The 26749-nt window shown below is 42.8% G+C and overlaps 1 protein-coding gene across 2 annotated transcripts in view; it reads right to left on the minus strand.

The window, feature by feature from the left end:
* Positions 1-26749, minus strand: part of LOC148011604 (uncharacterized) — a 56183-nt gene that overhangs the window by 17838 nt on the left and 11596 nt on the right. For both annotated transcript variants that reach the window (XM_087670167.1, XM_087670168.1), the window contains exon 2: positions 1780-1848. In XM_087670167.1, the coding sequence (XP_087526293.1) occupies positions 1780-1844 (65 nt within the window). In that variant the 5' untranslated portion in view covers positions 1845-1848. The remainder of the gene's footprint in view (positions 1-1779; positions 1849-26749) is intronic.

Raw genomic sequence — 26749 nt, forward strand, 5'->3', positions numbered from 1 at the left:
TTGGGCTGTTCTCCTCCCATTCTTGGCTGTTTGGGACAGATTTGAGGGTGGAAAATGAAGTGGTGAATTAAAAAAGAGTAGCCGAGCCATCAAGAATATGTTATTCTCTACTAAAAGCTACTTAAAACCTAATTTCTTTTTATAGAAAAAGACAAAAAATTGTTTGAATCTCAAACAACATAATTCCATGAGAGAATCGTATTACTATAAGAAACATTTAACTTATCCCAAAGTATGGATGGACCAGAAAATAAGTATCCACTAAGGTGATACAATACGATACCTATATTATGGTATAGTACAAAACCTTTCATATACGGCACTAGTGCAACTACGTTCAAATCTCAAGCCTAATGCACTTTTTGGGCAACTTTGTCACGAAGAAAGCAATGTTCTCAGAGTGTCATCATGAGAAATTCCTCTATTTGTGAGAGGAACAATGTGGAACATTGCATGGGAACTATGCAAGACAATTGTTTAGGCAAATGCTCCACGAAATCGAGTTCAAAAGCTGCTTGTAACTTTTATGGTTTGGTAGGCTGAAGTGTTCTTTCGTGTTTTTGAACACACTACAGTTGGTTGAAGGCCAACATTGAAGGCAACAAAATTATTGTGCACCTTGGATCAGTTGTGCCCCAAGAAATCGTTGAAAGACAACCATTTTAACCAATTTCAAGCACACATCAATAATATAAAGAAATAACGAAAGGGGCGCCAAGCTTTGGAACCAACAAGTGTCATGTGTAATGCAATAGCACTCTAGCTCCAATTGTATTTAGAGTTCTCTTGCTGAATTTACTATTAAGCTGAATTAAGTGTTTGCTGATGTGGTTTGCTGCCTGTTTGGGCTCCAGAAGGCCAGTTTCAGCATAATGCGTGCAGTGACAGTCAAGAAATCTCACATGTTTGTATGCTTACATGCAACCAGTGTTTCGGCTGCAAGCAGTCCCAACTAACTTCTTGTGCTTTAAAAATGAAAGGCAATAGTGAGGGAGGTCATTAACCTTCATTAGCAGGTATGAAGAGAATCTTATACCACATTAGAAATCCATAAAATAGGAGTTACTTATCTCATAATTGTTTTCAAATGGCACCATGTATGCACCCATGTGATGTGCCAAGCGCCGCACACTACGTGCTGAATTGTGGACAGCAAAACATTGCCACAAATGGGAGATGATAGCCAGCATTACTGCTTGGTTTATTTGGACGGCTAGATGCAAATACGCCATAGACCAGCAGACCCCCTAGCCTTGAACACTCAATCTCATCTTTCAACACTGATTATTTATACGCTCCCAGGTAGATAGGAAAGATTTCACAAGACTCAGATTGTGCAAAGAGGGGAGGCTTTTATAGCTATTTAGGACACATTCTCCCTTGACAGTGTCCAGCTTGGGGGAATTTTTATCTTCCTAGTTTTGATTCACAAGATGTTGTATTACTTTTCACCTTAGTTGTTCATCTAAGCTGTAATGCTCTATTTCTTTTCTTTGAGATTTTTATTTGACACATTGATTAAAGGAAAAGTAAGGATTAGGTTTTCTTAACAAAAGTTCTCAGAAACCCATGGTAGTGACGGTATTCCATAGCTCACAAGGGGTTGCAGACTATCAACATGAGTTTTTGGTTAGACTTGTGAAAACAAGGAATAAAACCAGTCTCAGAAATGCTAGCACAGTAGACCAACAGAATCAGAAAGGTATCATTTAACACACTGGCATCATTAGACTTGACATTATGAGAAGGTGGAGGTAAACTTCAGTATCTAACTAATACCTGCAAGAACTATTGCTGTGTTTTAATAATGAACCAAATCCATGGCTTGAAGAAGGGCACGACATTTTCCTACAAACATCACAAACCAATAGATAATTATTCTTATTACTTCAACACATTGTGAACAGACACTAACAAGGGCGATAATGTGTCCTATGGATGATAGTAGTGACTCACCACAACATTTCTGAGCATTCAATACTAGAGAAAATTACTACTAAAGTACTGCATAAAAGTAAATTGTCAGAAAATTTCGTTCTTGGGAAGGTACAAAAAGGAATATCACATCACCAACTTAATTTGAAGCGGGAAGGCTGGATTTCCGAGGATTCTATCCTTACGTCAAACTAAACTTTTTGAAATCCTCCACTACAATTTACAAAAACAAGACATTTAAAAGTATTCCAAGACATGCTTGGCATAAAACTAGCTTATTCTTTTTTCTGCTTCTATATCTTAAATATATGCATGTTCATGGTGAGCAGAGTTGAAAGCTGGATTGAGCAAGAAAAGCAGCCAGCAATGGGACCTTTCCATAGCCAATCTGCTCGTGCACGTTCAGGATGATCTCCACATAACAATTTGCATACACTTCAACATGTGCTTCCATAAATTTCACTAATTCTTAAATAGGCTGCCCATACAAAGCACAATAATTGTTGGCTAAGCTCTTCACGTGTGTGACTAGTTTGGATAAGGTCACTTGATACTTTGTTTGCCATCTTGGTTTTCCATTTCTTGCATAACTTGGACTCTTAAGGTTTTCAATAGATCCAACATCCATGCAAAGCTCATACCTTAAAGATGTTAAGAAACAGGAGTCTTTTTCATAAAGAATCAATTAGGTGTGTAGCACACAATTAAGGAATATGAAAAGTTAATTGGATTTTTCTGTAGACTTGTTTTGGAGGAAACCAATACACGAACCAAGCAACTAAATGATTTCTAGCTTACTCCCCAACCATGGGAAGAACTGACAGCACTTGAGGATTGAAGGCAAAACACGGTCAAAAGACTAGAATTTTGTCTGAAAATATTCTGGAGTTGAACAAACTTGAAAAGAGGCCTGATAGATTTTCGCAGAAAAAGAAAGAGCCAAGACAACACTTGAGCAAATGAGGTGCTATCTCTATGCGGTATGAGCTGAGCAGTTTGGAATAGCAACTAATGCTATTTTCCATTCTCCTAGAAAACAAAGAACTCCAAAGGTACATTTTTGAAGAAATACAATCTACCTTAGAGGTGATTTGCTTTTCCAAATTCCACAAAATTAGATCTCCACCATCTTGCTGATTTTAAGATTTAAAGCTAAACCTAGATGATATCAATTCTCAAATGTCCAAAAGGGTGCAATGATAAGCCTATGAACCTTGCCAGAAAACCCTGCAAAAGCTTTGATCACCAAAATGCATGCAGGTCTCAACTTTTTAAATCCCATTACCATGTGATAGCTCAAGAAGGCACTCTATTGACTAGTCCAAAATCATCATGGTCACTCATGCCTAGGATTGGCCTATGAGAGTGCACACTCAATGGAAGTGGAAGCAATAGCATGCAAGACAAGAACACACATGAACAAAGAGCAAACAAAATCAATGCAATACCTCAACAAGAAGCAATGGAATCCACATGATAAACCAAAGATACAAATCAAACCAACAAGGTGTGAGGCACAAGCTCCACGAGTGGAACTCCTCTTCCCCCCGCGCCCCCCCCCCCCCCCCCCTCTCTCTCTTTTTGTAACAGGTAATTGTATCAATTACGAAAAAATACAAGTACAAGATTGCAAGATTACAAGATGCAGGATGGCTCTAGTCCATCATGCATAAAAGATGCAAAGTCATGGCAAAGGAACAGAGGAGATTGTTGTATGCCAAGGAATATATGTGTGCGCGTGTGCGTGCGGCATGTGCATGTGCATGTGTGTGTGTGTGTGTGTGTGTTTTCATGAATAAGTGTATATGTATATTAATGTTGGAATACTTCCATCTCGCCTTCAGGCCATCCAAACAGAAGGTATACGAGTCTCAGCAGGCCTACTGACCAACCATGAAAATCTTGTCAAGCACAAGTCAAAGCATAAAGGCTACTATAAAATAACACACAAATATCAGGCTGGCTGCAGAACTGGAGTACAGCGAACAATACCCAGCCAAGGAGCAGCCACATCCGGGAGGACCACATCTGCTGAAATCATGGAAGAAATCTGCCATAAGATTAATTCACGAACATAGGCCACATGACCATGAATACCCAAGGGCAAATTGAAAATAAAGGCATTAAAGGTACACCAAATGTGCCAGAGGGCTGTCCATCTAAGAAATTGGAAAAGGTAGGCATAATCCGAGTGCAAAGAAGACAATGAAGGCATCTTGCCAAAGACCCAAGAACGGATAGACATCCACTGCTAACGAGTTGCCAAGGTCCACACGTGGGAAACAAACCTCCAAAATTCTCTCCCTCCCCCCCCCCCTCTCTCTCTCTCTCTCTCTCTCTCTCTCTCTCTCTCTCTCTCGCGTAATAGGTAATTGTATTAATTATGAAAAAAGTACAAGATTACATAATTACAAGATGGAGGATGGCTCTAGGCCATCGTGCATAAAATCTCAAACATCACAATCAAAGTACAGAGGAGGTACAGAGGAGTAGAAGAAACTACAACATGCCAAGAGAGCAAATCATGTCTAGGGAGAATATCTGCTCACTCAATCAAGTTGAGCTGCCAATGAAGAAGTCTTTACAAGCAAAATATATGGCTCTGCACTACCGATGAAGCATCAAAGATGAATGCATTCTTCATGTCCATATATGCCAACAACCCTAAAAGCATAAGAAGTGAAAGAGCACTTTCATATCAGCCTACACAAGATCCCCAAACTTGGGATGTCCAAAGACCTAGTCTTTTGGGAGCATCGATAGCCCAACCACTTGGAACCAAATGGCCAATAGTAGTGACCAAACCTTCCACACCACCGGGCAAGTAAGGAATTGATTGCAAGGAGTTTCTACAGATGTCTGACCAAAAGAAGCAGCAACCATTGGAAATCCTCCACTTGGAGAGCACAAAGGCAAGAGGAAGCACACCAATCAACACTCGCCAAATGAAGACCTTGGATCAAAAAGGCATTTTGTTAAGCCAACCTCTCTCTCTCTCTCTCTCTCTCTCTCTCTCTCTCTCTCTCTCTCTCTCTCTCTCTCTGTGCACACCAAATCATCAAGGAAATAATGGCAGCAATGTGCGCGGAAACTGCACACCAAATCAAGGAGGAAATAAGCACGAAAGTGCAAGAATGGAAGAACGAAATCTACGCCGAGATCACATCACACTTCACCTCCTGGAAGGTGGACATTGAAACATCCCTCCAAGAGAGAAACAGGGTGATCAAAGAACTGAGGCACGAGCTCGATGAATATAGAAACCAGCTGGACCTACTCAAGAAGGAGGAAGGAGAAATCACCGAAACAACGCCCACCAAGGTGCAATCCGAGATCAACGAGCTGAAGACACAAGTAACAAAGGAGCTCAACATGTGGGCGAATATAGTGAAACAAGCACAAGCCGAAGTGGCCGAGAACTCCAAATGGATTGAGGTAGCCAAGAAGTTGCCAACAAAGAAGGAGGAGTTTGTGAATGCAGCACTGGAGAAGGAGAAAAGGAGAAAGCTTAGAGCGCTCCACATCCGGGTGGTCGGATGGAAGGAAGGGGATAGCCCCCTGGCAGATGCCCAACAGATATGTGGAAAGCTGGGAGTAGAGGACCCTCAAATAGTGGAGAATGCATGGCGTGTAGGGAAAGACCTCACCAAGGGAAGGCCTCTTATCCTCAAATTTGCCAACTTAGAATCCAGACGAGCCTTCCTCTCTAAAAGGACAGCTCTAAAAGGGGAAAAAGTCTACCTGGAGGATGACCTCACACCCGCACAGGTGGCACACCGTAAAGAATGCATGCCACAGATCCTGGAGGCTCGCAAAGCGGGAAAATGGGCAGTATACAGAGATGGTCGGGTCATCATCACAGATAAGCGCCAATGACGGGGCGCGGCCTATGAGACCGACCTGAGTTTTGCAGTGTGGAACTGCAACGGAGCTATGAAGATAGATGCAGGATTATTCCAGGAGACCTTCACCGGCAAGGACATCGTCCTCTACACAGAAACCCACCAAAGCCCAGGCACCTACTTACCAGAAGTGAGGGGATATAGATGGGAGACAGCATGCCGCCCTAGAACCCCGAACAAAAGGAGGGACCCAAGGGTCCGGAGGGGTGGCTGTGTTGTACAAGGAGGAGCTACAGCCCATGGTGCAAGTCATGCAGAAAGATGAGGAAGCCCGGTTCATGTGGATTCGGATACACACAGATCGCCCCCGAGACATACACACAGCGGTGTGCTATTTCCCACCAGCACACTCCCCATACGCACCGCAGAAGGGCGAGTCACCATACCTACCACTGTACGAAGATATCATGCACTACTCCAGCTTGGGGGATGTCATGTTGGCCGGAGACTTCAACGCATGCACAGCACAAAGGCAGACCCCTTCTTCGAGAGCAAAGACCACATGTACAAAGAGATTGCACCGGAGGAAATAGGACTCAACCGGGCGTCACAGGACACAGCTCAGTGCACCGAATATGGCGAACACCTACTGGCGTTAGGGGGGGCACACGGACTGGCCATCCTCAACGGCCTTGACAGATGGCCCGGGTCGGATGCCCTCACATGCTTCCCACACAAGCACACGGCCAACTGCATCGGACGGGGGGCACATGGAGCACCCACACAGAAACTGGGAGCAAGCACAGTGGACTATATCCTCGGCCCTCTATCACTTACCCCCGACGTCCAGTCCTTTAAAATATCACCTCGCCCACTCGCAGTGGCTGCCGACCATGCATACCTACAATTTGACATAACCTGCAAGTATGACCTAACCCCCCCAGCAAGCAACCCCCCAAGATTCCCCAGGTACCACTTTACCAGGCTAACTGCGAGCGCATACTCCGACCATCTCTATTGGAGCCTGCAAGAAATGAACCCCCACGCACCCCTGGAGGAGGTCATAGCACAGTTGGCGGGCACACTACACACCTCAGCTGCCGAATACTTCCCCCACACATCCCTCTCCCCCCGCCCCACCCCTCCGAACAAGAATGTCCCACAGAATAGCTGGTACGACGCAAAGTGCAAGGAAACCCGGCTCCGTCTTCAACAGGACGAAGCAGGGGAGTACACACGCATAAACAGGCACGCTTGATCTTCCGTCGCCTAGTGCGACAGAAGAAACGAGCCTACCTCTCCAAAGTGGAACACGAATTCTACCAGCTATTCTTAGGACAGGACAGCAAAGAGGCATGGAAGGCGTTTCAGGAACCCCGAGCCCAGACGCCCATCACCTCCCCGGACACTTGGCACGCATATGCAACCTCACTATACCAAGTACCCAAGCAGCCCCAGCTACCCCAGCCCCCAGGGAGCAGACCCGGATCATCCACATTCTTCAGCACGGGGCGGGTTCGGGACGCCATTGACAGACTCCAAAATGGCCGTGCCCAAGACCACGAAGGTTTGGTATTAGAGCATTTGACCCATGCTAGAGACATACTGGCACCTCTCCTAGCACACATGTTCAACAGAGCCCTATGCGAAGGCTTCCCAGCCAGTTGGTCAGCCAACACCATAATACCTATCCTGAAGGTTGGAGACCCCATGGTTCCCACGAACTACCGAACAGTCATGGTTGGCCATGTACTAGCCAAGCTTCATGGATCCATACTGGACCACGAGCTGAGCAAGTGGGCAGAACAACACCAACACCGAGCAGCAGGACAAGCAGGGTTTAGGAGGCGGTTCTGCACCCTTGACCATATCCTCACACTGAGAGCCATCATAGAGGAGGGCAGAGCACATGGAAGATAGGTGTACTGCTGCTTCGTGGACTTCCGCAAGGCCTTTGACACAGTCCCACGAGCGAGGCTCACGCAGAGACTACAGGAACTGGAGCTACCAACCGAAATATGATGGGGGATACTGGCACTATACGAATCGGTAACGGGCCGAGTTCGGGCATCGGGAGGGCTGCCAAAGGAGATCACCAGCACCATCGGAGTCAAGCAGGGATGCCCACTCTTGCCCACCCTATTTGGCCTCTACATTGATGAGATCTCAGAGTACATAGATAGATTGGGCGAGGAGGGATCGAGCCTGGGAGGGACACTGATACCAATCTTACTATATGCAGACGACATTGTCCTCATCTCCAGAAGGGCTGTAGCGCCAACTGGACGCACTACAGGCCTTCTGCTAAGACAAAGACCTAACTGTGAACCTGGGGAAAACCAAGGTCATGGTGTTCAACACGTCAACCCAATGGCTCCAACGGTCGGTAGCCCCCTTCACATACGGTGGAGAAACCGTGGACATGGTCCAAAGATACGTCTATCTGGGGATTACATTCCCTAGACCAAGATTTACCTTGAGAAAAGCCACGGAAGATAGACTAACCCGAGGCTATGCAGCCCTAGGGTCAATGGAGAACCAATGTGCCTGCATACAGTTCCAGGAACCCCGGACAAAGCTCTGGCTTTTTGACACCTTGGTCACACCAGCCCTCTTGTACGGGGCTCTCATATGGGGTCCAATCTCTACCACATGCGGAGGGCCCCACAGGATCAACCATTGCCTAAGGAGGAGGCCACCTATGAGGGATGGGACCAGATGGAGAGACCCCTAATACTTATGATCTCACGGATGATCCGAAGCAAGCCCTCCGTACCACACGAGATCATCCGCGCAGAGCTGGGGGCACCGCCCCTCGTGGCTGAGGCCCTCTTCCAAACCGTGACCTTCTTGCGCCGAATATGGGACCTGCCCCGGCACCGGTACCCCAGACTCGCCCTGAAGTCATCCAAACAGCTAGCAACACAAGGGGACATTGAGTGCTGGTATGCCCGAACAGAGACCTGGCTACAGCTCCATGGCTTGCACATGGACCACCTCCCCCCACTACAATACAGCCTAGACTGCCCACACCTGGAGCTCAGCCGAGAGGAGGTAAATCGCATCACCAGAATGGATATCATCCAGACAGACACCGCCTGGACATAGGTGACCCCCACATCGGAACTAGGAACCAAGAAGGCTTTCTACCGAGAACACTTCCTGCATATCTCCCCGGACAGCTTCATCACCCGCCCAAGCTACATGGACACACACCTGTCTCACGGGGTCACAAGTGCCATCGGACAGATCCGCACGTCCTCACACCAACTACAGGTCGAAACGGGCAGATACGGGGCCAACCCCCTCCCCCCAGAAGATCGAATCTGTCACTCTGCCATCTCGAGCCAGAGACAGAGGAACACTATATCTGTAGATGCCCAGTGTACTACGAAATCCGGGGACGCTTCCACTGCCTATTCAGTGAAGGATTCGGACCACTCTTGAAGGTGATGGAATTCAAAGACCAGAGATGCCTGGGGCTCTTTGTACTGGAAATACGACGCCACAGAGACCACCTCCTACGAACCACGGAGCAAAGACAAGGAGCCACCAACCAACGCACACTCAATGACTTCTACCAAATACCAACTACCCTCCCCACCACCGAGGCCCCACTAGCCCAACCGGCCTCCCGGCCCCCGGGGGCCACCTTAGAAATAGCCACAGCGAGAGGTAAAGCCCGGCGACCACGCCCCGCCGGCCCCCGTCCCTGCAGAAGACACTGGTCGAAGATACAAGGGATACTACGCCGCCATCGGAGGGCCTTTCCCCGCCGCTTTAGCCTCTCCATGCTGGACCGACCCGTGCAGGACATCTTAGGATGAACACCCCAGGAGCAGTTCCACACCGCACTGGGAGTACCTCTAGATTGTATCTAGTCCAGATATCATTTTTGTACCTACTCAATTTAGTTCAACATAGCATAAATGTTAGCTTCACTGGGACTTTTGAAATCTCCCTGACATTTGTATGCAACATTTTGGTCTCATAGGCCAACTTGGCCTGTTGTAGACATTAATATAACTCTCTCTCTCTCTCTCTCTCTCTCTCTCTCTCTCTCTCTCTCAAGTGGTCCCCCCTACCAGTGACCTACTTATTTTATTTAACCCACTAACCCAAGTTTAAAATTTTCCTTTTTTTACATCTATACTAAATGACCATGCGGAATGTAGGAGTTGAAACCTCTCTCTCTCTCTCTCTCTCTCTCTCTCTCTCTCTCTCTCTCTCTCTCTCTCTCTCTCTCTCTCTCTCTCAAGTGGTCCCCCCTACCAGTGACCTACTTATTTTATTTAACCCACTAACCCAAGTTCAAAATTTTCCTTTTTTTACATCTATACTAAATGACCATGCGGAATGTAGGAGTTGAAACCTCTCTCTCTCTCTCTCTCTCTCTCTCTCTCTCTCTCTCTCTCTCTCTCTCTCTCTCTCTCTCTCTCTCTCTCTCTCTCTCTCTCTCTCTCTCTCTCTCTCTCTCTCTCTCTCTCTCTCTCTCTCTCTCTCTCTCTCTCTCTCTCTCTCTCTCTCTCTCTCTCTCTCTCTCTCTCTCTCTCTCTCTCTCTCTCTCTCTCTCTCTCTCTCTCTCTCTCTCTCTCTCTCTCTCTCTCTCTCTCTCTCTCTCTCTCTCTCTCTCTCTCTCTCTCTCTCTCTCTCTCTCTCTCTCTCTCTCTCTCTCTCTCTCGTAATGGCATATACGTTCATCACATGAAAAGTACAAGAATCATAACAAAGTAGCAAAAGAAACTATAGTATACCAAGCAAAAGAAGGCCAACGTGTTGAACAAGATCCAGATTCCAATGGAAAAGACCCTTCAACCTAACAACATGACTTTGAACCCTCCAAGCCAAATCGAAGATGAAGGCATTCAGAGTGACCCAGTTGTGCCAACAGCCCCGAAATCTAGAAAATGAAACAATATCTTCATATGTGGCTGTCCAAGATTGGGATCTATTGCCTTGCCAAAGACCCAATCAAAGGCATGCACCAAAGGTCCCACCATACCTCTTCAAATGTGGTTGTGCAAGAGTGGGATCCATTGCCTTGCCAAAGACCCCCAATCAAAGAGATGCACCAAAGGTCCCACAACAGCTCTTCAAATGTCAGACAAGAGAAACCATAACTCCCTTGTTAATGGGCATCGAATAAATCTATGGCAGGAAGCTTCCACACCGGTAGTACAAAAGAATCAATTGCCATTAGAGATACAACGCCTTGAAAGGACCAAGGAAAAGGGCAGACGACCAATCAGCATTCTCGAAAGAAAGACTTTGAATTTGATAGGAGTCTTATTGATCCAACATTCCAAATTAGTCATTTTCCACCAAGCCCTACTTTTATGGAGTCCTCAAACAACATTGGGCTTCATCACCAACCAATGATGGTCTCTAATCAAGAGGTAATAAATATAGTTAACCAAAGCACCCTCCAAATGCATCCAACCCCTTTGTAACAAGGAGTGGATTTGTAACTGATTTCTTTTGAACCATTAAGTTGTGCACATTTGAAAATGCGTTGAAATATAGGTCATGGTGATAGGTAAATCCTAGCTTGGACCATGCCTTGCTTTCATGGAGTCCCCAAACAACATTGGGCTTCATCGCCAACCAATGGTCTCTAATCAAGAGGTAATAAATCTAGTTAACCAAAGCACCCTCCAAATGCAGCCAACCCCCTTGTAACAAGGAGTGGATTTTTAACTTATTTCATTCGAACCATTAAGTTGTGCACATTTGAAAATGCATTGAAATATGGGTCATAGTGATAGGTAAAACCTAGCTTGGACAATGGGGGATTGCAACAAAACTAATTAATATTTGTCATTGGGAGTGAATTTTAACTTTTTTCATTAGAACAATAAAAGATAACTTGAAATATGGGTCACGGTGATAGGCAAACCCTAGCTTGGACAATAGGGGGTATTGACAGAAGTGTCTCTACTGTTAAGCACCAAATTGATGACCAAATTGATGAAGATAACTTGTTCCTAGCTCTCTCCTATTGCAACATCATTTAGACCATCTATTGCTGAAGGCAACCTGATTTTGGGCATTTCTAGGACAGTTTCAGCAGGCAACTACTGCTGCCATTGGCATCTCTAAGCCTGAAATTGAAGACATTTCTCTAATCTAGAAGTCCAGCATACCACATTAATAGAACATGTCGTGGGAGAGACACTTGGCTCACAAAGGGGATAGGTCCTAACCCTTAGAAAAGACAAGCTACTTAAGGTAAGTTGGAAGCTGGAATTGAGGAGCAAGTTTTTTTCCAAAGCCAGGTCAAATCTGAAGGATTCAATGTATTATTTTAGGCACCACTAGCCATAGGGTGCACTTGTAAACTTTTCTTGCTTTATTGCTTATGGATGAAGAGAGGCTTGAACTTTTGTAAAACTTGTTTCGCTCTTGTACAAATTGTAGAATCACTTCAGGTCTCATTACAAGACTTGTAACATATATAGAGGTTGTGGCATCTCTATTTACTTTAGCTAAAATTGTGTCCACAATTCCCCAAGTGAAATATAAAAAGAAAGAGGACCGTCCAAAAGTGAAAAAGAATTAGAGGGTGCCCCACTCTATAGTAAACCCTAACCCTAATATATATAATGTTGTGCATGAGAATAAATAAAAAGCTTATTCTTATTTTATGCTTATTTTGAGTCTTTCACTCTTCCAAAAGTTAAAGTGTGAAGTTGAGGGAGGGACTAGCTAGGGTAAAGCTCAATCTTCACTGCTTACTTCCATCTCTTCTTACTCTCTTGCTTCCATAGCTTGAAGGATAAGAGGTTGAGCAAGAGAAAGTGTATAAGGGAGTGAGTAACCAATTAGGAGAAGCTCTTCTCCATCCTCCTCCTCCTCTTCTACTTCTTCTTCTTAACATTGGAGTAACAAAAGTGTAGATTGAAGAAGTTAAGGTGGAAACTTGAGAGGCTTAAATAGAAAAGCAAAGAAGATAAGTAGGTGAGTCTATTACACCCTCCCAATCTCTTTCCTTTCTTACACTTATAAGGAATGAGGGAGGAAGCTTAGATGGTTCAAAGCTAGAGTACAAGCCAACTAGGTGAGAGATAGTGAAGACAAAAGTGAGTCAAGTACTTGAAAGAGTAAGAGTCTCCAACCATGACATGTCCCATTCTTTAGAGTCTAACAATGCAATGTGAGTATGGTCATACTTCATAGTGCTTCTCGCTCCATGCTTTGGTTCAATCCTAATCATTTAACACACTACCATCACTATCTTTGAATACATTTAATATTAGTGCTTCAAGAACGATATTGATATATACTATTTTTTCTTTTAATAAATTCTAGTAATTTTTCCTATACCTTGTGTGACCCCTCAAGATAATACAGTATTACATAGAGTTTTCTAGCTTGCTCCAATGAATACTTCAATTTGGTGACTGTAAATTTGTTCATATTATTCCCATGAGATTGACTAGGCTTCTACTAAAAAAGTGGAGTTGAAGTTGAATACCCCTACATCATACATCTCGTAGGTGCTTGGTCCATTGACAATTTAGGAAACTCTTGGTGTCACGAGGACATAAAATTATAAGATGCCTTAATCTTGCCGATAACATTTGATTGAGTTATTAATCAAACGTATAAGGTTATTTAGTACATGTGATGCTCATGGTAGTTATTTCATAGTAACAAGCCAAAGGACCCCAAGGATGCAATAGGTGTCAAAGGCAAAAGTTGTAATAATTTATGCCTAACAGGTACTAGGAGGTACGTGGTATCAGATTTTGGCCTAGACCAATTTATTGGCCACTAGTGTTAGTAATGACATTAGAGACTAGGTATTAATTAATTAATTAATGTTGGTTTAAGGGCTAATAACTACTCAAGGATACTTGGAAGACAAATTGGCCTAGCCAATTCAATTATTGGCTAGTGAAATTAATTTTTTGAACACTAGAATAGTTATTAAATTAATTTTCAAAATTACTATTTTAATAATTAATTTAATCAGCTGGATAATGCTTAAAAATGGGATTAGAAGGCTGCCACTTGGTAAAACTTGCCCATGCAAGTGAAAAAAATATTTTTAGGGACTAGTGGAAATCTATTCTAGCCATTGTGAGAGAAAAGAAGGCTATTAGGGAGCAAGAAGAGGCTACTAATGTGATTTGCAACCACCAAGGATCAATCTTACAACATGTGACAGTAATTCGAAGCCCTCTAGGAGCAAGTAACAACAGCCCAAGGTCCTTCCAATGTAGATGACAACATACAGGAGGAGACAACAGTCTTTCTAGTGGTCCTAAGCTATAGATGATAACTTCCATGGCTATTTGACGCACGGCAACAATAGTTTTTTCAGCGTTTTTCTCAATGAAACTCTAAAATTTCTCTCTCTACAACATTATTTCTCATCCCCTAGCAATTGCTCAAGTTATCTCAACATTTTCCAGCAATTTGAGCCATCAGAGAAAGAGATTTCACTCAACCTCTGCTGTAAACCCTAATCTACAGCAAAAATTAGGATTTTGACAATCAACTTGTGATACGTCCTCAAAATTAAGGACCTAAGACTTGAATTCCAGCAACTGAAATTGAGGAATTTCAAGGAGATTCAAGAGGCCAGCCAATCAATATTAGATTTGGGACTAAATTTGTCTTTCAAGAAGCAGGGTGAAGACCAATTCCCAAGCACACCAAGGAGCAAATCGGTTTGGAGGCTTGCTGGTCGATTTTGACAGCAAGAGGTACTTCGATTAGCAGAGGAGATTATAGGATCTCAGTAATACTCCATCCATTTGCAATAAAAGTTATAGAAAATACCGCAAGGGACGCTAGTTTTGGGGCCAACAAGCTGTCCAATGTCTAAGATTGTATGGTAAAGTATGAATTTCAGTTTTGTGAATTTGTCAATTGCTGTAATTAGTGCTTAATCAGGTTATTTACCACCCTATCCGAGGAGCAAGGCTAGTTTCACTTGGACGCATTTCTTCTTTTTATGGTGAGACCTTTGAAGATCTGGCTATTTTCTTAGTTGTACGACAAGATCTTGGAATAAACATTAAAGAAATACCACAATGGACACCAATTTTAGGGCCAATTGTTGTCGTTTCTTAGGGATAATTGTTATTGCTTTTTGGGGCAACAAGAGGTCTTAGATTTTGTAAGAGATTACACTTGGTCTATTAAAGATTTTGGGAACTCTTGGATGTATTCCTTAAGTTTGGGCCTCCAGTGACATGCATCCTCTCCATCATCAATCAAATGTCTCTCCTCCTCCCTCCATATTGTTGTCAATACCTCTCTACCAGTCCCCTCCATCTCTAGAGGACCTTGTCTCTTACCCGAAGCCTCCTTCTAGAAAAAGGAATTGATCTCCTAGAGGCACTCGTCTAGGTCCCTAACTACCAAGCCAAGTGAAAATGGTCTATATACCCAAATCTATGTGATGGGCTCTCTGAGACAATCATTGTAGTTTCAATGGTCAAGGATCTTGATAATAGTAGATGGTCCTCTAACACTCTCTCAAGGAGAACCAATTAAACATGTGAATTATCTGAAAAATTCGTGCCAAGAATATCACTAAGCCACCTCTATCACAAGCCCAATCATCCACCTCTATCCTAGGGCAAATCCAAGCTCTTGCTAACCTATTGCTCATGAGTTGGGACACTTAGGTCGTGCCACAATGACAAATAATCCTACCTTGAGTAGTGGGGGACATTAAAAGAGATGGTATGGATAAGTGACAATGGGGTACCTTAGATCTCCGTAAGGAATATTCAATATTAAAACCAATCTTCCTTCTTGGAAAGAGCGGTAATTCCCTAATCACTTAACTACAACAACCAGCAAATGAATATAACTTGAAATGCACAAATTACCTTAATAATCTCAAATATTGGACACCCTTTTGGCCCCAAAATTGATGCCCCTTTTGGTATTTATTTAACTTGATTGCTAATGGAATGAGTACAAGCTGAGATTTACAATCTCCTTTGCTACTCCAAAAAGCCTCTTTGTTGTAGCAACAATCACTAAAAATTAATTCGTGTCGATTGCCCCTTGATTTTTCACCCGGTACTTGCATAAATGGAACCACCAACTGGCCAAATGCTGCCCCAAATCACAACGAATGGGCTAGCATCTAAATTCCCTGGCAATCACACAAATTTCAGATACTGAATTCAATATATGATGCTTCACCAATTGGCATGGGTCCCAAGGTGGTTGTCTTTGCAGCAGAGATCTCTCTAGTATCCATCAAATTTGATTGAGATCTACCTAAAATGGCTAAGAAATGCTGAGATCTCCAAAGCTATAAATTAACTAAATACATTTTTCAGTTTCTATGGATATTTTTGCCAAGTGGCAACCTTCTAAATACATTTTTCAGCATTATCCAACCATTTAATTAATTTTCAAAATTAAACAATCCTGAAAATTAATTTCAGCCCTTCTGACCCTACCCAAAATTAAATGTGCCCATCCATAACTAAATTGGCTAGGCCATTTGCAACCTAGAGTGGTTCACAACCTCTGTCAACCCTTAGATATTAATTAACTAATTAATTAATGCAAATTAATGCTAGTCCCTAGTGTCACCACCAATACTTATTGGCCAAACCACTACCCTAAGGTCCAATCTAATGTAGGAGTTGATGAGGCACAGAGATAGAGGTAGACAGACCTTATACTCGAAGAGAGAGACAGAGAGTGTAAGTAAGCGGAGTAGAGAGTGAACACGTTTTTCGGTACAAGGACGAGTGTACCACTTTAGGTTTTAGATAGATATATGTATGAAAGTACAATGTGCTAAGGGTGTGTTCACACCCGTACATATATAAAAGGCACGATGGCCCTTTATTCCCAACATCTGATACCAACTAACCAACAAAACACAATCAGCATAACTTATCATAACTTTTACCTTTGACACCCAATGCATCCTCAAGGTCCTTTGCCTGTTACTATGGAATATTTGCCATGTGCATCACATGTGTCTAAACAACTTTGCACATTTGATTAAAACTTAATCAAACGTTGTCAGCAACATTAAAGTATATCAAAATTCCACGTCCTCATGACACAATATTCCCTTGGAAATAACTTTTGGTGTCAATGAAGGCTAAGGAATAAATGATTTAATATCCTAGACTACGGTCTGTCGAACACTTTCGTGAAATTGAGGCTAGGCATAGCCAAGGTTTGGGTAGGGACCATGCATTTCTTATTTTATTGAATTGTTTTGGGTAGAAATTAAGTCTAAAGGTTGAGTTTGCATGGGCAGGTTTGACAAGTGAAAGTTGGCTAAGTTTGAGGGCTATGAAAGGCTCTATGAGGTTGTTTGGGGCAAATTTGATGGTAGAGAATTTAGTTGGAGGCTAGGAGAGAAGCTGAGCCATTTGGGCAATAGCAACCAGGTCTGGGACTGTTTTTGGAGCAGAGAATAGCAAGAAAACCATAATTTCAGTAGGACAACCTAATCTAAAACTTTTCGAGCGGGAAGAGCAAGGCAACCTGATCTGCTACATGTTTTCGAGCTGGAAACATAGGGTGACTGTTGTGCAAGCCTTTCTCTTGCGGAAAAGTTGGAGGATTTTCTCTAATCTGCTGCTCACCTCGTCATATAAATTTCTCAACTCTAATCTTTTGTTACAGACCTGATTTCAGCAACAATTAGGGTTTATTAGTTGTCTAGGATGTGTGCCAACAGATCTCATCCATGCATGAAGGATTGTTGCTCCAAGTCTGAAGGCGTACAACAGATTTGAAGATGGTCATTCACAGCAAGGGTAACATGCATGCAACTGTTGAAGACTCAACTTGGCCCTCCAACCATTCAAAAACAAAGGGCAAATCAAGGATTAATCATGCTGGTCACTGATTTGGGCTGCAAATTGATATTCGACCTGTTTTAGGGCTGGAAATCAGAGATATCTCTCTCTTGCTCATTCTCTCTCACATTGGTTAGATGCATGTGCAATGTGAAAGTGGAAGCTGGAGATTTGAGCTCGAATGTGAACCTCATCTCAATCTGAATCCTGCAAGGTTTAGGGTTCACATGGTTGCATTGAGATGTATGCAAGCATGCTTGGTGATTGAGGAAGGTGGTTGATGTAAATTCAATCAACGGACAGAAAAATGGGTGAGACTTCAGAGGTCTACAAGAGGGCTGATTTGCATGCAACCAAAAAATGGATTTGATATGAGCTTCCCTAATTGTGAAATCAAGGGGCAAATTGGATTTTATAATAACTGGTTAGAGAGAACAACAAGATATTTCAAATGTTGTAAGAGAATTGGCTCAGTCAATACAGAAAGTTCAGAACTCCAAAGCTTATCTCTTAAATTCAAGGCAAGGCCTGGCATCTCCCCAACAAGGGTAACATGCATGCAACTGTTGAAGACTGAATCTGGCTCTCCAAGCATACAAAAACAAAGGGCAAATCAAGGATTAATCATGCTGGTCACTATTTTGGGCTGCAATTTTATGTTTGGCCTGTTTTAGGGCTGGAAATCAGAGATATCTCTCTCGTCATCATTCTCTCTCATATTGGTTAGATGCATGTGCAATGTGAAAGTGGAAGCTGGAGATTTGAGCTCGAATGTGAACTGAGCATCTCAATTTGAATCCTGCAAGGTTTAGGGTTCACATGGTTGCGTTGAGATGCATGCAAGCATGCTTGGTGATTGAGGAAGGTGGTGGATGTAAATTCAATCAACAGACAAAAAAATATGTGTGAGACTATAGAGGTCTACAAGAGGGCTGATTTGCATGCAACCAAAAAAAGGATTTGATATGAGCTTCCCTAATTGTGAAATCAAGGGGCAAATTGGATTTTATAATAACTGGTTAGAGAGAACAACAAGATATTTCAAATGTTGTAAGAGAATTGGCTCGGTCAATATAGGATGTTCAGAACTCCAAAGCTTATCTCTTAAATTCAAGGCAAGGCTTGGCATCTCCCCAGGGAATTCGAGTCAAATCACAATTGTACAACAGGATTTTGGAACTAATGTGAAAAGATGTATATCGAGGGCTATCAACGTTTCGAGGCCAATTATCAGGTATCATCTCATCTCAACTTCATGGGGCAATCTAGCCCAAAGTGGTGAAGTGTTGAATCTGGATTTATAATTTACTTTATGAGGTTATTGCTTGTTGATAATCAAAGTATTTCACATTTTCACCTTGTGTGTTGTAATCAGCATATTTCACGGTTCCACCTTGCTGCTTGTGATTAATGTATTTTAGGATTCTACCACCCCTCTAATAAAAGAAAGGCTGGTTCCAAGACTTCCTCATCGAATACATCGACTCTCTCAAGTAGGTCAGCCCGAGACACCTCATTGCAAGCCAAAATTGTAAGCAATATGCTAAAATTGTTCTCAATTGTGGTAAAATTTAGCAAGCATGTCTTCTTTAAGCAATGAAGAATCCGTCGTGCCACAATGTTCTTGAGTTCGAACATTCCAAGCCTCTTGTTCCATGTGTTTGGTCACCTCCACGATGGATACGGGCATGTCTAGGGAAGATTAGAGCAATTTATGCAGCAACACATTGTGCACGAGCAAGTCAGACAGCAATTTTGTGCAGTCACTAGCTTTAGGCAGCAATGTGGGCAAGTGGATCGGGTTGGACAAGTTAGGCAGATGTGCCATGTGGCAAGCAACATTTTCGCAGCATTTTCACATCAAATTTTCTTTCCCTTTTAATTTCACTTGGCCTAATGGCCAATTTTGTCTAGCTGAACTGATCACATTATTTTATTATATTTTCTGCCTATTTAGGCAAGCCTGCCCCCGATGTCATTTTCATCATTGTGTGTGCAGATTGAGAGAGATCTCCATCTGGTTATACTTTTAGTATTCAGTATTCACTCTCTACAATCTTCAGCTTTCTACTATCTCTTTCTCTCTCTCTCTCTTCTCTCTGTGTTCACTTCTTTCTTTCAATCCGGTCATACCCTTCCACATTTGCTGCACTTTGACATGCGTCACATAGTATCAAAGCAACATTGAAGGGCCAATTGATCATGGGCAGATCTGAAGAGCAACTTTCAATGTGACACCAAGGCTACATCTTCAAAGGTCAAGAGCAAGCAAGAGAGCTGTGCATCAACAAAAGGCTGAACCGAGCTGATACGCAAGAAAGGGAGTTAATTTTCTGTTTTTGTGCAGGATTTGCAACTCAAGTAAGGAGGAAAGGCTGCGTTTTCAGCCTTTTGGAGCAGTTTGCATATTTTCATTGCCTTTGAGGGTTAAAGCAAGTGTAGGACAAGTGCAAGAAGCTCTAGCAAGCTTCCTTTCGAAGTTGAGGGGGCTACCCATTTACTTGTGCCAGTTATTCATGCAACCATGTCTTCCAAAGTTGACATGGAGTTTCAAGCTATCATGGACCATAAGATCTCGGTGCTACCGGCTCTTCCACAAGATCAAAAGCTAGATGGAGAGACCTACCACATTTGCCGGGTGATGATGTTGGCCATCTTGGAATCTTATGATTTGGCAAAGCTTGTGACTAGGGCCATTGGCCATCCAAGAGCCAATGATCCTTCCAAACTTCCTCAATCAAAGAAAGTAAAGTTAGTGAACGTACATGCCCACTAGGACAAGCTAAATGCACACATTCACTTGTTCTTGTATACACCAGCCATGATAGATCAGATCAAGCATCTAACCAATCCTCATGAGATATGGCTGGAGTTAGATCAACTCTATAGTAGGATGACTATCATGAAAAGGATATCTTTGGAGGTGCAAATACAAACTTTAAACCCAAGCAAGTCCACTTCCATGCATGAGAACGTGAACAAGCTTAAGAAGGATACCAAGGAGGAGAAGAAAACTACAAAGGACTCTGAACCAATGGTTGCTCCTTCATCAGCAACCTTTCTAGATCTAGAAGTGATTGAGCCTTCTACACATGAGCCGTCTCATGCAGCCTTGATGGCCCCATAGTCTCAAGAGTGGATTGAGGACAATGGTTACATCTAAGGAAATAGTGATTACTTTGTTGTCGCAATTGCTCCCCAGATTCAATGCATTCTATTCCGCCTTGATTGCTTCTGGATGGATAGAAACCCTTAAGTAAGAGGAGTCGCTTCCTACGGTCGTGGACCAAGAGGAGAAATTGAAGCATACTAGTTCTCAAAATTCTAAGGCTCTTACAAGTCAAGCTTTCCAAAAGAAGGGGAGGTAGAAGCAGAAGAAGGATTACAAGAACAAGAAGGACAAGGAGTCTACTTGTCACATCTATGGTAAGACAAGTCATTGAAAGAAAGATTGACTTGATAAGGATAAGATGGAGACCAAGAAGGAAAGGGAGACTACAAAGGACTCAAAACTAGTGGCTACTCCTTCATCAACGGCCTTTCTATATCTAGAGGTGATTGAGCCTTCTACATAGGATCCATCTAATGTAGCCTTAATGGCCCTGTAGTCTCAAGAGTGGATTGAGGACAGTGATGCTTTCCACCACATGACCCCTTCTCTAGATGGTATTGTCCATATGCGTCCATGGCATGGGTACATTTTGATGGGTAATAGTCCTTCAATTCCAATACAAAGCAAAGGTGATGTGCAATTGATTTCAGATAGGGCATATTGGTGCCCACACATCAAAGGCTCTTTATACTCCAAGTTTGGGCTATCATCTCCTTTGGGTGAATAAGATTTGTGGACTTGGCCTCATGGTTGAGTTTAACAAGGATTCCTTTTGGGTTCTTGATGGAAAGACAAGACAAGTGCTTTGCCAACGGCATGAGGAGAATGGTGTCTACAAGATGCAAAGTTGTTCAACCCTTACTTCTCTTCGTCTCTTTCCTCAATCTCAAACCAAGTTGTGCCATGCTCAGTTCAGCCATCTCAACTATGAATACCTTAGGAAGGCAACTCATCACTAGCTGGTGCATGGTTTGCCAAATGTTGGGGTGAGCCATTCACAACGTGCATCTTGCATCAAAGGTAAACAGCATAGAGATGTGATTCCCAACGAGGGTTCTCGACGGGTAAATGAGCCCTTGGAGCTTGTTTCTAAAGCTTTGTGTGGACCTATGCAAACAAAGTGCCTTAACGAAAGTCTTTACTTTATGTTGATTGTGGATAATTACAACAGAATGACATGGGCTTATTTTCGAGCATTGAAATTAGAAGCTTTCTCTCAATTTAAGGTTTGGCTTATAGGTAGAAGCTCAAGACAAGGAAATCTAACAAGGGTGTAAAGTTTGTCTCCAATGAACTAGCTTGGTTCTGTGCGAATTGAAGGATTCATCAAGAACTTGCCAACACCAACACTCCTCAAGAGAATGGCATATTAGAGTGGAAGAACAAGAATGTGATCAAGATGGCTCGGATGATGATGAAGCATCAATAAACACCTCACTGACTATGGGCCAAAGTAAAGACCACCGAACGTCATATCCTAAATCAGTCACCCACATCCACTATTGCTGGTATGACTCCTTTGAGGTGTATTCTAGATTAAAACATGATGTTTCTTATTTCAGGATATTCAAGTATGATGCATATGTTCACATCCCAAAGCACAAAGAGATAAGTTCAAGCCAGCTTTCAAAAGACAAGTATTCATTCGCTACAACTCTTAGTCACATGAGTACATGATTTATAATCTCATCTCGTAGGATCTCTATGACAATTATAGGGCTTCTTCATTTCTTCTTAAGTCATGAGATATGGCAGACTAAGAGGAGGATCTTTCTCTCCCAACAGTGGTATATGCAAGACATCTTGACCCCCTTTGAGATGCAAAAGTATCGGATCATTTCTACTTCCATGGATACGAATTGAAAGACTATGGCTCATACAGATTCACTAGTGGCAAATGCTTCCAACTATAGATAGTTGATTGAGTCATTGATTTGGCTTCTAAATACTACAATTAATTTGTGCTTTCCAGTTGGTTTGCTTGTAAGTTTTATGAGTGAATATAAGCAAGATTGACTCGCTACCTTACAAATACTATGATTCCTTAGGGGACCCCTAATCTTGGCCTATTTTATCCAACACGTGCAAATAGTTCGGCTTTGGTGGCTCAAGGCTAGACAAACTTAGACTGAGCTAGTAATGTTGATAATAGGAGATCAATGATAGGCTATTACTTTCTTCCAAGTACAAATGTGTTTTATTGGAGTAACAAGAAGTAGCCTATAGTTTCCCTTTCATCTACAAAGACCGAGTAGCGAGCGGGTTGTTCTACCCCCTAGCAGACCGTTTGGCTTTAGAGGTTGTTGGAGAAGCTTTGTTGTTCAGAAACAAGGGCTACTACACCTATGTGATAGTGAGAGTTGCCTAACCTTGGCATGGAATCCTAAATTTCATACTAGAATGAAGCACATTGAGATACAGTATCACTACATTTGAGAGGAAACCTTGGACACAACCATTGATGTAGAATATTACAAGACAAAGAATAATATGGCAGATTTGTTTACCAAAGCACTTCCTCAAGCCATTCTTCATCAGTACCCTAGATCCCTTAGCTTATGTCATGTCTAGGATTTGAGAGAGGGTTTTAAGAGATTTAGTTACCTCCAAGATGAGCACAAGCATGTACAAGGCAAATTAAGGCAGGTTATGCAGCATCGCATTGTACAAGAGCAAGTTGTAGAACAACTTTGTGCAATTGCCAAGTTTGGGCAGCCATTTGTGCAAGCAAATCACATCATGCAGATGTACCACATGACAGTCAAGAATTTTGCAACATTTTTTTATTAACATTTATTGCAGTTGGCATAGCAACATGTAATACCCAGTTTTGGGTCCCCCGTTCCCCGTCCCTATTCCCCGTTCCATGCCTATTCCATGTGGCTATATAGACACATGGAATGGCAAATGATGGCATTTCCCATTCCATGTTTTGCTATCGCAGTTGGGCTGTTTTGGAGCAATCAGCATGATTCAGCATGGGTCGGCCTGATCACATTATTTTATGATTTTTGCCTATTTAGGTAGACAAGCCTACTTGCAAGGTTGTTTTCATCATTGTGTATGTAGATCAAGAGAGATCTCCGGTTCATTATACTCACACAACACTTGTATATTTCTGCCTTTTTCTGCCTTCAATATTTAGCATTCATTTATGAAGTCTTTAGCATTCTCCTGTTAGAAGTAGTGCAGCAATGGAAGCATAAAAACATGCTGAAATAAACTACTGAAACACAAGACAAGAGAAAGAATAAACACAAATACATGAGTACTCAAATGTATGCCCGGAAAACGGAATCCATATCGAACACGAGATAGTAGCATACAGCAGTGAGTCACTGGCTGTGTGGGCACCCTGGCACCGGCTCCTCTCTCCTCAGAAGAATCCACAAATGATGGCTGTAGTACAGAAGAGGAGTAGGAGCCCGGCAATATGTAGGCATAAAATGGGGGGAGCATTAAATGCAGTTGGCCAGCATTAAATGCTCCCTGGCCCTAAAAAAGGGCACTAGAAAATGCCAGTAAAAATACTACAAAAATGCTATAGCCTCTGCAACACAGACTCACCTTGAGCTAACTAATCTACTAACACCCTCTCTTAGATCAAGGGTGATCTGATACAATACAATAGTACAATGACGGGGTATCATAAACTATACAACATAGAACCACCAGAAGAACCATGGATATCCAAGCAGTGAGTGGCCAGCCCACCACCAAGATGCCTTGGAGAGTATCAGACGTTGATGTCGATCATAATAGCACCACCTGAAAATAGAGAAGAAGCATAGCAGCTCTCTATGTTATGTCACCTATGTCACTCAAAACATACAAGACCAATCTGCCAAACATGTCTCTGAACATGTGACCATGGAATCCCCGCCTTCGGCCAAAACCGCCAAAGTGTCCCCTCATGTGAGCTCCAGACGAAAGCCTCCCGCTCTCTGTCAAGTAACTAGCCCATCATGAACCTGGATGTCAATCCTAGCTCCAGGATTTGTACCTTCCAGACTTCGGTCGATGCGTCAAGGAAGTCCCTCTCTGGATCATGTGCATCTATATAGACATATAGATGAGGCACAGTTGCCCCATCTCACCACCCTCTCACACTCCCTCTCTAGCACTGGAGAGTCGTGAGGGATGTCCACATCACCACCACTAGAAAGTAGCTGGGGAAGGGACCACTAAGCCCTTCCCACGATCCGAAAAAAAGGATCCCTTCCGTGCCTTGGTCTTTGCCTTGACTGGAGGATCGAGATCAAAATCTAAGGCAGATAATGACTTGTCGAAGGAGTCCGCATCCCGCTTCGTCTGCTGCCCCTTTTTCTTCCTCGAAACCGCTAACTCTTTGCAGTCCTTCCTTAAATGACCTTTCTTGCCACAGTGATAACACAAGGCCTTCAACTTCTTCATCTTCAAACCCCTCTCTGAAGCTGCAAGAGCCTCACTAGAATCTCCATGTTATGTATCATCAGTGGATGAGCACAGAGGAGCCATCTGTAGAGGATTTAGAAGAGGAGTAGAGAAAAGAAGGTATTTGGACAGGGAACACAGCCAAAACCCGAGCACAGACTGCAAAAAACAAGAGTTCACATATAGTATAATCTAAAAATCTGACCAAAAGAAAACAAAAGCTGCTACAAAAGATCAACAAATCAGTCAAAAACTGCCAAAAATAGCAAAAACGGCCTGAAGGTACAGGTGCCCAGCCAGGGAGGAGTCAGGAACACCAAAACGCAGGCTGAATACTGTCACAAACAGGCTGGAAAACTGTCGCAGCAGCTTGAAAACTGAAAACGCAGGCAGCAGAGGGGCTATAGACAGCAGGCGATGGCAAATCTGCAGAAAACGCAGGTAAAACAGGTCGCTTGTATGGAGCAGCAGTCACCTGATCAACAAGGGTGAAAATAGTCCTAAACCTGCAAGAAAACACACCAGGAGCACATATCCTAAAATCTGATACCATGTTAGAAGTAGTGCAGCAATGGAAGCATAAACAACATGCTGAAATAAACTGTTGTAACACAAGACGAGAAAGAATAAACACAAATACAGATGAGAACTCAGATGTATGCCTGGGAAACGGAATCCATATCGAACACGAGACAGCAGCATACAATAGTGAGTCACTGGCTATGTGGGCACCCTGGCACCGGCTCCTCTCTCCTCAGAAGAATCCACAAATGATGGCTATATTACAGAAGAGGAATAGGAGCCCAGCAATATATAGGCATAAAATGGGGGGAGCATTAAATGCAGTCGGCCAGCATTAAATACTCCCTAGCTCTAAAAAAGGGCACCAAAAAATGCCAGTAAAAATACTACAAAATGCTACAGCACAAACTCACCCTGAGCTGACTAATCTGCTAACATCTCCCCCCCTCTCTCTCTCTCTCTCTCTCTCTCTCTCTCTCTCTCTCTCTCTCTCTCTCTCTCTCTCTCTCTCTCTCTCTCTCTGTGTGTTCACTTCTTTCCTTCAGTCCAGTTGTACACTGGAAACATCTACTACACTCTAACACAACGTTACGCTCCAATCTTTAACATTTAATCATTAGAATTTTAACCTTTTTTGGTTGTGTGCACTATGTAGTCAAGTCTTACTTCCAACATTGATTGGTCTTATATATATCTTATACTATTCATGCAATGTGATGTTTAAAGTGTGTTTTTAGAGTATCATTGAATAGTTGTGAAGTTGTTTCATGCAGATTTGTTTTAAAAATCCTAAATATTATCACTTTTTTAATTTTACACCTCGTTTTCAGAACGGGGCCTCCCCATTCCCATTACCATTTCCTGTTCTTCAGTCCACGTGGCTATGGGTTTTGTTTATTATGAAGTTGGAACTTCTATGCATGTTAATACTGAAAATCAGTAAGAACAAGAGGATTTTGATGCTCAATTCATGTAGTCACTAAGGAAGGGCAACGATGGTAAAAAGTGTAAAGCACCTTCAAATGTTTTGGAACAGCATGAATCTCCAAAGATGGACATGATACTACCATTCCACTAAATGCACCCAATGCACCAAATGAGCAAATGCAAATGTTTGCTTTGGG

Source organism: Lygodium microphyllum, chromosome 28, assembly GCF_053477565.2.
Source record: "Lygodium microphyllum isolate KBCC chromosome 28, Lygodium_microphyllum_v1.1.10, whole genome shotgun sequence".
Lineage (NCBI taxonomy): Eukaryota > Viridiplantae > Streptophyta > Polypodiopsida > Schizaeales > Lygodiaceae > Lygodium > Lygodium microphyllum.